The sequence below is a fragment of the Schistocerca americana genome, chromosome 3 (assembly GCF_021461395.2).
Source record: "Schistocerca americana isolate TAMUIC-IGC-003095 chromosome 3, iqSchAmer2.1, whole genome shotgun sequence".
Taxonomy (NCBI): Eukaryota; Metazoa; Arthropoda; class Insecta; order Orthoptera; family Acrididae; genus Schistocerca; species Schistocerca americana.
In genome coordinates, this window is record NC_060121.1 from 715562296 (window position 1) to 715575740 (window position 13445).

Consider the following 13445-nt stretch of genomic DNA (forward strand, 5'->3'; position numbering starts at 1 on the left):
GAAGATCAGTTTCGGTTCCGTAGAAATGATGAAAAGCGTGAGGCAACAGTGATCCTATGACTGATCTTAGATTAAGGAAAGGTTAACCTAAGATTCTAGCATTTTTAGACTTACAGAAAGCTTTTGACAATGTTGACTGGAAAACTCTCTTTTAAATTCTGAAGGTGGCAAGTGTAAAATCCAGCGAGCGGATGGCGATTTACAATCTCTACAGGAACCAGATCGCAGTTGCAAGAGTCGAGGGACATGAAAGGGCAGCAGTAGTAGGAAAGGGAGTGAGACAGGGTTGTAGCCTACCTCCGATGTTATTCAATCTGTATATTGAGAAAATGTTAAACTAAACAAAGGAAAATTGGGAATAGGAGTTAAGATCCATAGAGAAGAAATAAAAAGTTTGAGGTTCGCTGAAGACAATGTAATTCCGTCAGATACAGCAAAGGACCTGGAAGAGCAGCTGGACGGAGTGGACAGTGTCTTGAATGGAGGATATAATATGAACATCAACAAAAGCAAAACGAGGATAACGGAATGTAGTCGCATTAAATCAGGTGATGCCGAGGGAATTACGAGGCTATTCGGAATGTGAGGAACGATTGGTCGTGAAATGGAAACCACTGTGAAAATCCGACGAGGCTTTCTACAGACGCTTTCTGCAGTGTCTCTAGTACGCCCGTCGATCGCATCAAGACGCTCTTTTCTGTTGTGAGCGCACTGTGAGCGAGTAAAGGTGCCTAGAACAACGATGCCTCCCGCCAAGTAAGAGGGCCCGCTGAGAATACTGCCAAGCACTTCCTTCTTCATGGCAATTCTCAGCCACACTCTGCAGGGGCAGTGAAGACGCTCCTGCAGCCTTTTCGATGGGAAGTGTACCATCACCCACAACACAGCCCTAATTTGCTCGTCCTGAGTATCATCTCTCTTCACATGAAACGCTGGATACGAAGACAATACCTGGGTGCGGGCTACACGCTATATACCAGCGTAGAGAGTTTCGGAAAGCACGAAAGCATGACGATGGTGTTGGAAATTTGGTATAGTGCTCAGTCAAATGTCTAAGTCTGAGCGGCGACTATGTAGAGAAGTATCTAGAAGGTGTAGCAAAATATGCAAAAAAACATTTTTCATTTTCACTGTGGTTTCCATTTCGCGACTGATCGTTCCTTACTTTCCGAACAACTCTCGTAGATTAGGAAATGAGACACTTAAAGTAGTAGATGAGTTTTGCTATTTTTGGATTAAACTAACTGAGAATGGTAGAAGTAGAGAGGATATAAAATGTAGACCGGCTATGACAAGGAAAGCATTTCTGAATATGATAAATTTGTTAACATCAAGTATAGATTTAAGTGTCAGGAAGTATTTTCTGAAAGTATTTGTATGGAGTGTAGCCCTGTATGGAAGTGAAACATGAACGGTAAGTAGTTTAGACAAGAAGAGAATAGAAGCTTTCGAAATTTGGTGCTACAGAAGGATGCTGAAGATTAGATGGGCAGGTCACGTAATTAATGAGGAGGCGCTGAATGGAATTGGGGAGAAGAGGAATCTGTGGCGCAACTTGAGTAGAAGAAGGTATCGGTTGATAGGACACGTTCTGAGACATCAAGGGATCACCAGTTTAGTATTGAAGGGAAGCGTGGAGTTCAAAATCGTAGAGGAAGACCAAGAGATGAATGCAGTAAGCAGATACAGTAGGATGTAGGTTACAGTAGTTACTCGGAGATGGAAGGCTTGCAGAGGATAGCGGAGCATGGAGAGTTGAATGAAACTGGTCTCTGGATTCGGGACCACCACCACCACCACAACAACAACAACAACAACAACAGCGACAATGCAATAATATACGAAAGAACCATTTGGAGATGACAATCATTCTCCGAAAGGTGTAGTGCAAGAAATGAATGAGGGAAAGACGCGCTTGGCAGCAGAGGAAAGTATATTATGAACAAATATTTTCACTTAGTTTGAGTCATCAGCCTTCAGATTCGTTTGAGCTACGAATTCCTCTTCTGTGCAAACTTTTCATTTCTGCCAACCAACTGCAAACTACGTCCTTAGTTATTTGATATATATATTCCAATGTCCTATCGTCCTTCTCCTTCTTTGCGACCGTGTTTTCCGTACATTCCTTTCCTCGCCGATTTGGTGGACAATCTCCTGATTCCTTAGCTTATCATTCCACTTAATTTTCAACATTCACCTTTAGTGCCTCGATTCTCTACTGTTCCGTTTTCCCCAAAACCTTTGTTTCTCTACCATACAGTGTTGTGCTACAAATGTACATTCCCACAAATTTCTTTCTCGAATTGAGGCCTATTGACTAGTGGACTTTTCTTGGCCAGGAATGGATATTTGACAGTGCTAGTCTGTTTCTTATGTCCTCCTTAGTCCGTCTATCATGGGTTATTTTGCTGCGTAGGTTGTAGAGTTCTTCAATTTCGTCTACTTCGTGATCACCATCTCTGATTACTTTCGCTTTTCTTCCGTTTACTCTCAGTCTCTATTCTGTACTGTAGATGTAATTACGCGTCCGAAGCCTCTTAAAAGCTTTAAATAAAAGAAATGTTATTAACATTTGACATCTTTATTGCTCATGCCAACATATTTATTTCTCAATATAGTCATGGTGGCATTGAATACATACCTCCCACCGAGAGACCAGTTTGTTGATACCGTCACTGTAGAATGTTTGACTTCATTGACAGAGTCACAACCTCGCCTCCACTTGCAGCGTAGCTCGAATGCGTCCTTTAAGTATTTGAAACAAATTAAAATCAAATAGAGCCAAGTTGGGACTGTGCGAAGGATGATCTATGACAATAAACTCAAGGTGTCGGAATGTTGTACATGACAGAATACTCGTAAGTGGGCTGACATTGTCATTGCGAAGGGGAGGGTGCTCCATGATTGGACGAGTTGTTTGAAGTCGAAACTCTATTACAACAAACTGTTTCTCACGAATCGCGCTCCGACTCAATTGTATTACACACCGCCACGTTGCACGCTACAACTCGGAGCGTTTTAGCGGTAGAGGGATGAAAATACGTTGACACGACAAAAGTCATGGGATAACTACTAATGTCGTATCGGATCAATTTGCCGGACGTAATGCAGAAACTCGACGTGGTATTTACTCAACATGTCATTGGAAGCCCCTGTACAAATATTGAGCCAGGCTTCCTCTATATCCATCCATAATTGCGGAAGTGTTACCGGTGGGGGATTTGGAGTGCAAACTGACGCGTCGATTATGTCTCATAAATCTTCCATGGTATTAATTTCGGACCAAATGATTTGCTCGAATTGTCCAGACCTTCCTTCAAACCAATCGTGAACAACCGTGGCCTGGTGACATGGCGTATTGTCATCCATAAAAATTCGATTCTGTTTTGGAAAGGCCGAACATAACGTTTCCAGTCAATGGTCGGTTTAGCTGGACCAGAGGGATCAGTCCATTCCACGCAAACACATCCCATACCCATATGGAGCCATCAACAGCTTGCACAGTGCGTTGTTGACAACTTTGGTCCATGGCTTCTTGGAGTCTGCACCACACTCGTACATTACCATCAGCTCTTACCAAATGAAATCGGCACTCATCTGACCAGACCACGGTTTTCCAGCCGCCTTGGGTCTAACCGATACTGTGACGAGTCCAAGTGAGGCGCTATAGACAGTGTGATGCTGTTGGCGAAGGAACTCGTGTCGGTCGTCTCATGCCAAATTTCTGCGGTTATTGCACGCAGTGTTGGTTGTCTGTTAGCACTGACAACTGCCGGTCGGAGTGGCTGAGCGGTTCTAGGCCCTACAGTCTGGAACCGCGCGACCACTACGGTCGCAGGTTCGAATCCTGCCTCGGGCATGGATGTGTGTGATGTCCTTAGGTTAGTTAGGTTTTAGTAGTTCTAAGTTCTAGAGGACTGAAGACCACAGCAGTTAGGTCCCATAGTGCTCAGAGCCATTTGAACCATTTTGAAGCACTGACAACTCCTTCTGCCCTCGGTGGTAAAGTGAAGGTAATCGGCCACGGCGTTGTCAGTGCTGATAGGTAATGCCTGTGATTCGTCATTCTCGGCACACTCTTGACACTGTGGATCGCGGAATATAGAATTCCCTAACGGGTTTCGGAAAGGAATGTCCCATGTGTCTAGCTTCAATTACCAAAGTCTGTTAATTCCCGTCGCGAGGCTGTAATCGCACCGGAAGCCTTTTCACATGAATTATCTTAATATCAATGAAAGCTCTGCCAAGCACTGCGCTTTCATACCTACTGTAATCTGTATATGTGCATATCGCTCTCCCATGCCATTGTCACCTAGTCACCTCAGTGCAGTACAGAAGATAAATGAAAGAAGTATCCAATGAGACGAAGAGAATCACACGAATGAAGACATTAAGAATAAATTTGTGGAAGACATTAAGAATAAATTTGTAGAATGTAAATAACGTTTGTTTCATTCAAGAATATTTAACAGTTTACAAGTAAAAAATTTGGAATAATCACCATTCAGTACGCCCTTCTACATCTACACCTATATGGATACTCTCCAAATCACATTTAAGTGCCTGGCAGAGGGTTCATCAAACCACCTTCACAATTCTGTGTTATTCCAATCTCGTATAGCGCGTAGAAAGAATGAACACCTATATCTTTCCGTACGAGCTCTGATTTCCCTTATTTTATCGTGGTGATCGTTTCGCCCTATGTAGGTCGGTGTCAAAAAAATGTTTTCGCATTCGGAGGAGAAAGTTGGTGATTGGAATTTCGTGAGAAGATTCCGTCGCAATGAAAAACGCTTATCTTTTAATGATTTCCAGCCCAAATGCAGTATCATTTCTGTGACACTCTCTCCCATATTTCGCGATAATACAAAACGAGCTGCCTTTCTTTGAGCTTTTTAGATGTACTCCGTCAGTCCTACCTGGTAAGGATCCCACACCGCGCAGCAGTATTCTAAAAGAGGACCGACAAGCTTAGTGTAGGCAGTCTCCTTAGTAAGTCTGTTACATTTTCTTAGTGTCCTGCCAATAAAACGCAGCCTTTGGTTAGCCTTCCCCACAAAATTTCTTTCCAATTTAAGTTGTTCGTAACTGTAATACCTAGGTATTTAGTTAAATTTACGGCTTTTGGATTAGACTGATTTATCGTGTAACCGACGTTTAACGAGTTCCTTTTAGGACTCATGTGGATGACCTCACACTTTTCGTTATTTAGGGTCAACTGTCACTTTTCGCACCATTCAGATATTTTTCTAAATCGTTTTGCAGTTTGTTTTGATCTTCTGATGACTTCATTAGTTGATAAACGACAGCGTCATCTGCAAACAACCTAAGACGGCTGCTCAGATTTTCTCCCGAATCGTTTATATAGATAAGGAACAGCAAAGGGCCTATAACACTACCTTGGGGAACGCCTGAAATCATTTCTGTTTTACTGGATGACTTTCCGTCAATTACTACGAACTGTGACCCCTCTGACAGTAAATCGCAAATCCAGTCACATAACTGAGAAGATATTCCATAAGCATGCAATTTTACTACGAGCCGCTTGTGTGGTACAGTGTCAAAAGCCTTCCAGAAATCCAGGAATACGGAATAGATCTGAAATCCCTTGTCAACAGCACTCAGCGCTTCATGTGAATAAAAAGCTAGTTGTGTTTCACAGAACGAAGTTTTCTAATCCCATGTTGACTGTGTGGCAATAGACCGTTTCGTTCGAGGTAATTGATAATGTTCGAACACAATATATGTTGTAAAATCCTGCTGCATATCGATGTTAACGATATGGGCCTTTCGTTTACGTGGATTACTCCTACTACCTTTCTTGAATACTGGAGTGACCTGTGCAACTTTCCAGTCGTTGGGTACGGTTCTTTCGTCGAGCGAACGGTTGTATATGATTGTTATGTATGGAGGTAATGCATCAGCTTACTTCGAAAGGAACCTAAATGGTATACAGTCTGGACCAGAAGACTTGCTTTTATTAAGTAATTTGAGTTGCTTCACTACTCGGAGGATATTTACTTCTACGTTACTCATGTTGGTAGCTGTTCTCGATTCGAATTCTCGAATATTTACTTCGTCTTGTTTTGTGAAGGCATTTCGGAAGGCTGTGCTTTGGCAGCACTGTCGTCGATAGTATCTCCATTGTTATTGCGCAGAGAAGGCACTGATTGTTTCTTGCCGCTAACATACTTCACAAACGACCAGAATCTCTTTGGATTTTCTGTCAGGTTTCGAGAAGAAGTTTCGTTGTGGAAACTGTTATAGGCGTCTCGCATTGAACTCCGCGCTAAGTTTCGAGCTTCTGTAAAGGATTGCCAATCTTGGGGATTTTTCGTCTGTTTAAATTAGGCATGTTTGTTTCGTTGTTTCTGCAACAGTATTTTAACCCGTTTTGTGTACCAAGGAGGATCAGTTCCGTCGTTTGTTAGTTTATTTGGTATAAATCTCTCAATTGCTGCCGATACTATTTCTTTGTATTCAAACCACATCTGGTCTATACATATTTTATTTATTTGTAGTGAGTGGAGATTGTCTCTCAGGAAGGCGTCAAGTGAAATTTTATGCCAGCCGTAGTGGCCGAGCGGTTCTAGGCACTACAATGTGGAGCCGCGCGGCCGTTACGGTCGCAGGTTCGAATCCTGCCTTGGGCATGGTGTGGTGTCCTTAGGTTAGTTAGGTTTAAGTAGTTCTAAGTTCTAGGGGACTGATGACCTCGGAAGTTAAGTCCCATAGCGCTCAGAGCCATTTTTTTGAAATGTTATCTGTTTTTTTTTAAATTGGTATATTTTTTGCTAATTTTTCGAGGATTTGTGGATTAAATTATTCAATCTCGCTACGACAACCTTGTGTTCACTAATCCCTACATCGGTTTTGAAGCTGGTTATTAACTCAGGATTATTTGTTACGAGGTCAACTGTGTTTTGACAACCGTTTACTATTCGCGTGGGCTCATGAACTAACTGCTCGAAATAATTTTCAGAGAATGCGTTTATCAGAATTTCGGATGATATTTTATGCGTAACCTTGTAAATAAACGTGTGATGAAGATTGGAAATTCCGTAATGTATTGTAGACATCAGAGTCCAAAGTGGCCTGTAGAGGTGGAGCGCCCGCAGACTGACAGCTGTTGTTCGCACTCTGCCGGCAGCGGCCAGCATCCACGTGAGCCGCGGCTTCGGCGGCTACCGCCCCCGCGGCCCGTCCCGCTGCCGGCGCCTCCTGGGCCCCCGCTGGCCCGTGGCCGCGCTCTGGGGCTGCGCATGCGCTCTGCACGCCGCGCTGCTCGTCCAGGCGGCGCGCACCGCCCTCGCGCCCTCCGCCGCCGCCGCACACGGCGGAGACCCTGATGCCGGCAACCTGGCTGTGCTCGCCGCGGTGAGTGGCCACACTAGAAGCGACGGTGAGACGCAGACAACGGTGATTCCACAATGACCACTGTCTAAAGTTTCTGTTTTGTCAAACGTTTCGACCTAAGGTCGCACGAATGGCAAAGGAAGTGCCCAAAACTGGACTGTACACCGCCCTCAAGCGGACACCTAGTTCTTGGCTCTAAAATCTCCAGCATTCTAGTAGAACCAACTGTATATATCAGTTTCTGACTTCAGCCATTTTGTAGCGGGCTACAATAGTCGCTTTCTTTGCTTATCATGAAAGGTCTCTGTTGGATTCCTTTCATGCTAATTTCTTAAAACTGTTGTCATTTACGGCATACATTCCACTTCTAAATTCACTGTGGTGTTTCTGACTATCTGGGAGGAGACTGAGCAGTGGAACCTGTTACTTTTACACATAATCAAGAACGATCTGTCACACTACTACACCTTAAAACACAGTTTATATGTAATTCATGTCGCACAGTCTCATATGGAACCTACATGCTCTTTCTTTTATATAGTGTACACGATAAGATACTGTCATCCCTCTTCCCTTCTGTGTGAAAGGATGACTGAACAAATGTGTTTCTAGTTGCATGCTTGACGGTAGCAGACAGGCCTGTCTGCTAGAGAACAGTAGGACCAACGTCGGAACAAGTAGCTACGCTTTCTAAAAGCAAAGAGGTTTCTATTCTTGGTATGCTCCTGTCTGTCCCTTGTCATGTTGGTATAGCAAGCTGCCTCTCTAGTCACTTCCGTTTGTATCTGTGAGGCACTCTCGGTAGGGGCCCACTCCAGTCTGTCCACAGCGAGCGTCTGAAGTGGTAAGATCTCTGGCTAAGCGCGTCTCTGCTAAGTCTGTAGGACAATGGATTTCTTAAGTTCAGCCTAACTGAAAATTTAATCACATTTATTTCGGGTTTAGATCTAAAATATCTTATGTTATCTTAAATTGCAACAAAGTGTAATTCGAGTGTGAAGTTCAGAATATCTTCCAGTAGTTGCTTTGTCACTACTTTGTGATTAAAGTGGAACTATGTCTTGATGATCCGTAACTCTAACTAACATCATCAATCTAAAATGCGAATGTGCTTCAGATTATAACATCTCGTCTTGACAATATTTTTCAATATAGCAACTTTTCTTTATCTTCAATACTTTGTGAGACCAGTACCACGTGCTTATACAATTTTTTGACCCATCAAGTTAATAGTAAGACGATAGTAACCAGTTCAAGGTTTTTCTTTTGTAAATTGCGTTTCGATGTAATTTATTTTAATTATCAAAATTATTGTGGAGTTACACTCTTTGTGCAAACCAAGTTGACCACGTGAAGCATGTGGTGTCATCATCAAAGTAGCCCTCAGCTATTCTTTTCGGGAGGATTTCACAGAGAGGTAGTATGAATTTAGTATACCAATCTGTGGTAATTTCATGACCAACAGGATTTTGCTATGACTCTAACATCTTTGGGTGAAAATTGAATCTGCTGGTTGTGGTCAATTTCCTCTTGCATATGTTTCAACGTTATTCGTGTGTTATGTTATGAATGCAGTGTTGTATTCAGTCTCCCAATCTTGGCTCCATACCTAATGTGTTCCATAAGATTACAAACTCACATTTTGACAATCACAAATATAAACTGATTTATTTCTTTTTATTTAAATTATATATATATATATATATATATATATATATATATATATATATATATATCCGGTTGTCGTAACATGACTATTAAAAGAATATAATTAATGTTAGCCTGGTTGGCAATTTGGTGAACTACACTGGATACCTGGTGAAACAGGTTGCTCAGTAATGCAAGGATAACTTCCCCAGATAGCTCACAGCTTTTAACCCGCTTTTATCATCTTGAATATCAGCATCGCTTTCAGAACAACTTAATGCTTCAACATTACAATCACTCCAACATTACATGTTTTGACAACGGCAAAACGTTTCATATTGTGTTACCTTGTTCGTTATTTCTCCCGGACATTAGCCCGTAAACCTTTCAACAAATACGTGTTGCTCAACAGTAAGACTTAAGGCTAGAGCCTATGACTTAAAGGTTTCTCTGAAATGTCTGGTTCAAAATGTATTCAGCTCTGTTTTTCTCAAAAACTGCGTGCTCCAACACCGTATTACTGAGATCGTAGTTAGGGGGGAGGGCAGCATCGGTCGTACACTTTTATTCTCTTTATCACGAATAGATTTCAGCTACTTTGTAGTTATCTTCAGTACAGTTATATCGAAGTCATCGTAAATCAAATCGCACATGGTATCAGATGGATATTTACGATTAATCATCATTATAACAAATCGAAATTTCGCGCCGTTATCCATTAAGTTGGTAAGCGTGCTGCAAACAGCGTGCAGAAAGGCCTGTAGGTTGCAGCATAGTGCAAATTGCACACATACCGTCACAGTATCAGTATAAAAATGGCTGCCCCACTTGCGACTTGCACCAGGGAAGAACAGCGTCCTGTCATTCGGTTTTTGCGTAGTGAAGGTGTGAAGTCTATTGAAAATCATCGACGATTGAAGGTTCAGTACGGTGATGCATTTCTGTCACAGCAGCAAATATACGAATGGAGTAGGATGCTCTTAATGGTGTGACTTCAGTGGAAGATGTTCCTCGTCCACGTCAGGCATAACGAGTTGTGACTCCACAGAACATTGCAGCAGTTGAAGCCGTAATGAAGGAAAACCGCCGAGTGACCCTGAATGGCATTGCAGCATGTTTACAGATTAGTTCAAAAATGGCTCTGTGCACTATGGGACTTAACTTCTGAGGTCATCAGTCCCCTAGAGTTTAGAACTACTTAAACCTTAGTAACCTAAAGACATCACACACACCCATGCCCGAGGCAGGATTCGAACCAGCGACCGTAGCGGTCGCGTGGTTCGAGACTGAAGAGCCTAGAACCGCTCGGCCACACAGGCCGGCTACAGATTAGTCATGGGTCAGCACACCACATTGTGCATCATGTGCTCCAGTTTCACAAAGCGTCTGCAAGATGGGTGCCTCGGCAGCTGACTCCTGAAATGTGGGAACGATGTGTTGATGCTTCTGAAGAACTTCTTCGGCGCTTTGAATAAGAACCGTTACTGGGGACGAAACCTAGGTTCACTTCCACCAACAGGAAACGAAGAGAGCGAGCAAGGAATGGCGCCATTCCTCATCACCAGAACCAAAGAAGTTTCAAACAGAACGATCAGCGGGGTAGGTTATGCTGACTCTCTTTTGTGACGAAAAAGGCGTCATGTTGGAGCATTACATGCCTAGAGGGACCATTGTCACCAGCGCATCATGCAGAGATCTCTTAAAAAATCGTCTGCGGCCTGCAATCAAATCAAAGCGACATGGGTTACTGTCAGCAGGTCTCCTTTTGCAACATGATAATGCTAGGACCCTCACTGTCCATACAACAGTTGCAACAATCACAGACCTGCATTTTGAGTGTCTTCCATTCACCATACTCACCAGACCTTGCCCCAAGTGATTTCCATATGTTTGGACCACTCAAAGACCCAATGGGAGGAAAGAAGTTCCGTTCTGATGAAGAGGTACGCCAAGCGTAGCATGAGTGGTTGCCGGACTACAAAAAGAATTTTTTTCTTAAGGAATTTATGCACTTTGTAAGCGCTGGATGACTTGCATTGAGCGTGGAAGAGATTGTATTGAAAAAAGATACAGGTTTGTACCACATCTGCACAATAAATAACATTAAAAAAATATTTAGTTTCCATTTGACTCACCCTCGTAACTGCATTGAAGATAGTTACACAGTAGATGAAATCAACCTGCTATAAACAGATTAAAAGTCTACCACCGATGCTGCCCTTCGTCCTTTGTAGGAAAAATTTTTCTATTAACAAAATGTAGGTTGTAATTGCCTAAACTGGAACCTTTTCGATTGTTTCAAGCGAATTCCTTACTTTTTCATGTTTGAAGGTTGCGTGGTCTAGTATACATTATTATTCTCTTAGAACTCTACTGCAGATTCAAAGAGGCTAAAGGGGAAGGTTGATGAAAGAAAGTGTGGCCCATCTTCAACAATCGTTCAAATGCCTCTAAGCACTGTGGGTCTTAATTTCTGAGATCATCAGTAGCCTAGACTTAGAACTACTTAAACCTAACTAACCTAAGGACATCAAACACATTCATGCACGAGGCAGGATTCGAACCTGCGACCGTAGCAGACACGGTTCCGGACTGAAGCGCCTAGAACCGCTCAACCACAGCGGCCGGTGGCCCATCTTCAGTGACTAAAGCTATCAATACAGTTCACAAAACGAGAATAGATGGAAGAAAACCAGTAAACAGTTCAATGTTTCAGTACCTGTATTTATGGATCTGCTCAGCATGAAGTACAGTACTTCAGAGATAGCACCCAAAACTGAATAGGTAGAACTACAATTTTCCGTAAATAGCTTGTTTAATATTGTTATGGAAACTTCTTTCTTAGGGGTTACTCGGACTATCAAAATGGTGGTAGAACTTGCAAAGAGAGATCACTCTGAACATCCTTTGAAACACGAAATTGCTCTTGAAGAGTGAGTTAGTCTTGCCTCAAGCGTAACAAAAACGGTGAGTCTGCAGGAACATTTAATAGCAGAACTCCTGGGTTCGACAAAGAAACCACAGTTCTATAAGCTTACGGAAAGTATTATACCTAATTTGGAACTAGATTATGGTTCCTCTAATTTAATACCTTTTTCCTATTAGATTTATTGCCATTTTATTTATTTTAGAAGGGGTCCGTTTTTGGCATCTATTTACCAAACCCGTCAAATGACAGTTTCTTGAAAATAAGTTTTCTTGTAATACCTTTCAATGATGTTTTGTATGAGTAAAATATAAAAGGTGCATAGGCTTGGAAAGTAAATACTACACGCCCTTAAAACATAAATGTTTGTTATTTTTATGTTTTTAAAAATCAGAAACAAAATTGGTCTTCTTCTTTTGGGCATATTCCTCTATCATTACCGTTTTGTTGTATTACCATGCCGCCAATAGATAATGTGAATACTCTACGTAGTGACTCGTTAACATATTGATAGCATCTGCTGATGAGCTTGTAGTAACTTGAAATCAGTAATTCTAACATTTGTGTTACTTGAGGTAGAAAAATTTAGTAAAGACTTTGTCAAAACGGCCACAGGGTTGAAGTAGAGCTATACACCTAGTTTCTGTATGATTACAATAATTTCTTATGAGCCATAGACGCTTACTGGAGTAACAAAAACGTATATAGGAAGCAAGCACGCAATAGAAAGTATCCTGAAATTGTTAATTGATGTAGAATATAAGTATGATCTATTACAAAATTGCATATCATAGAGTAGTACAGTAGTGTCACAATCAGGAGAAAAGAAAGCCAATAGCGACGAATGGTGAGTAGCATCACTTGCCGTAGTTCAAAATGGTTCAAATGGCTCTGAGCACTATGGGACTTAACTGCTGAGGTCATCAGTCCCATAGAACTTAGAACTACTTAAACCTAACTAACCTAAGAACATCACAGATCCATGCCCGAGGCAGGATTCGAACCTGCGACCGTAGCGGTCGCGCGGTTCCAGACTGAAGCGCCTAGAACCGCTTGGCCACTCCGGCCGGCACTTGCCGTAGTACTAACAACAGTAACTACAATGAACAGCAACTTTAACATGATTGTAGCAGTGACAGCACATTACGAAGATTGTGCTCGTTACAGTACTTTAGTAACATTAATCGAACTGTAATAGCAGGAGCGCATAAGCCTCTAGAATATACTTGAGGAATGTCATTTCCCTATGACAACTGAAGAACCATCACCTCAAGCATTTGCATCCATAAAATACCTAGGAGTAAGCGTCATCCATAAAATATCTTGGAGTATTCGTACGGAGCGATGTAAAGTATTTACAATTATGGCAGATGACAGAGAGGGATTCATTGTCAGCATCCTCAGGAGGCGTAGTCCAGCCACAAAGTAAGTTACAGATCACTCGCTCGACTAACACTTGTATATTGCTGGTCAGCCTAGGATCTGCACTAGAAAGGAATGATGGCGAAAATAGGTA

General features: G+C 42.1%; 1 protein-coding gene across 1 annotated transcript in view; it reads left to right on the forward strand.

Annotated features, from left to right (window-relative positions):
* LOC124606339 overlaps positions 1–7434 on the forward strand; it is a 372408-nt gene extending 364974 nt beyond the window's left edge. The window contains exon 5 of the mRNA XM_047138321.1: positions 7151–7434. Within this exon, the coding sequence (XP_046994277.1) occupies positions 7151–7434 (284 nt within the window). The remainder of the gene's footprint in view (positions 1–7150) is intronic.
* The last annotated feature ends 6011 nt before the right edge of the window (positions 7435–13445 follow it).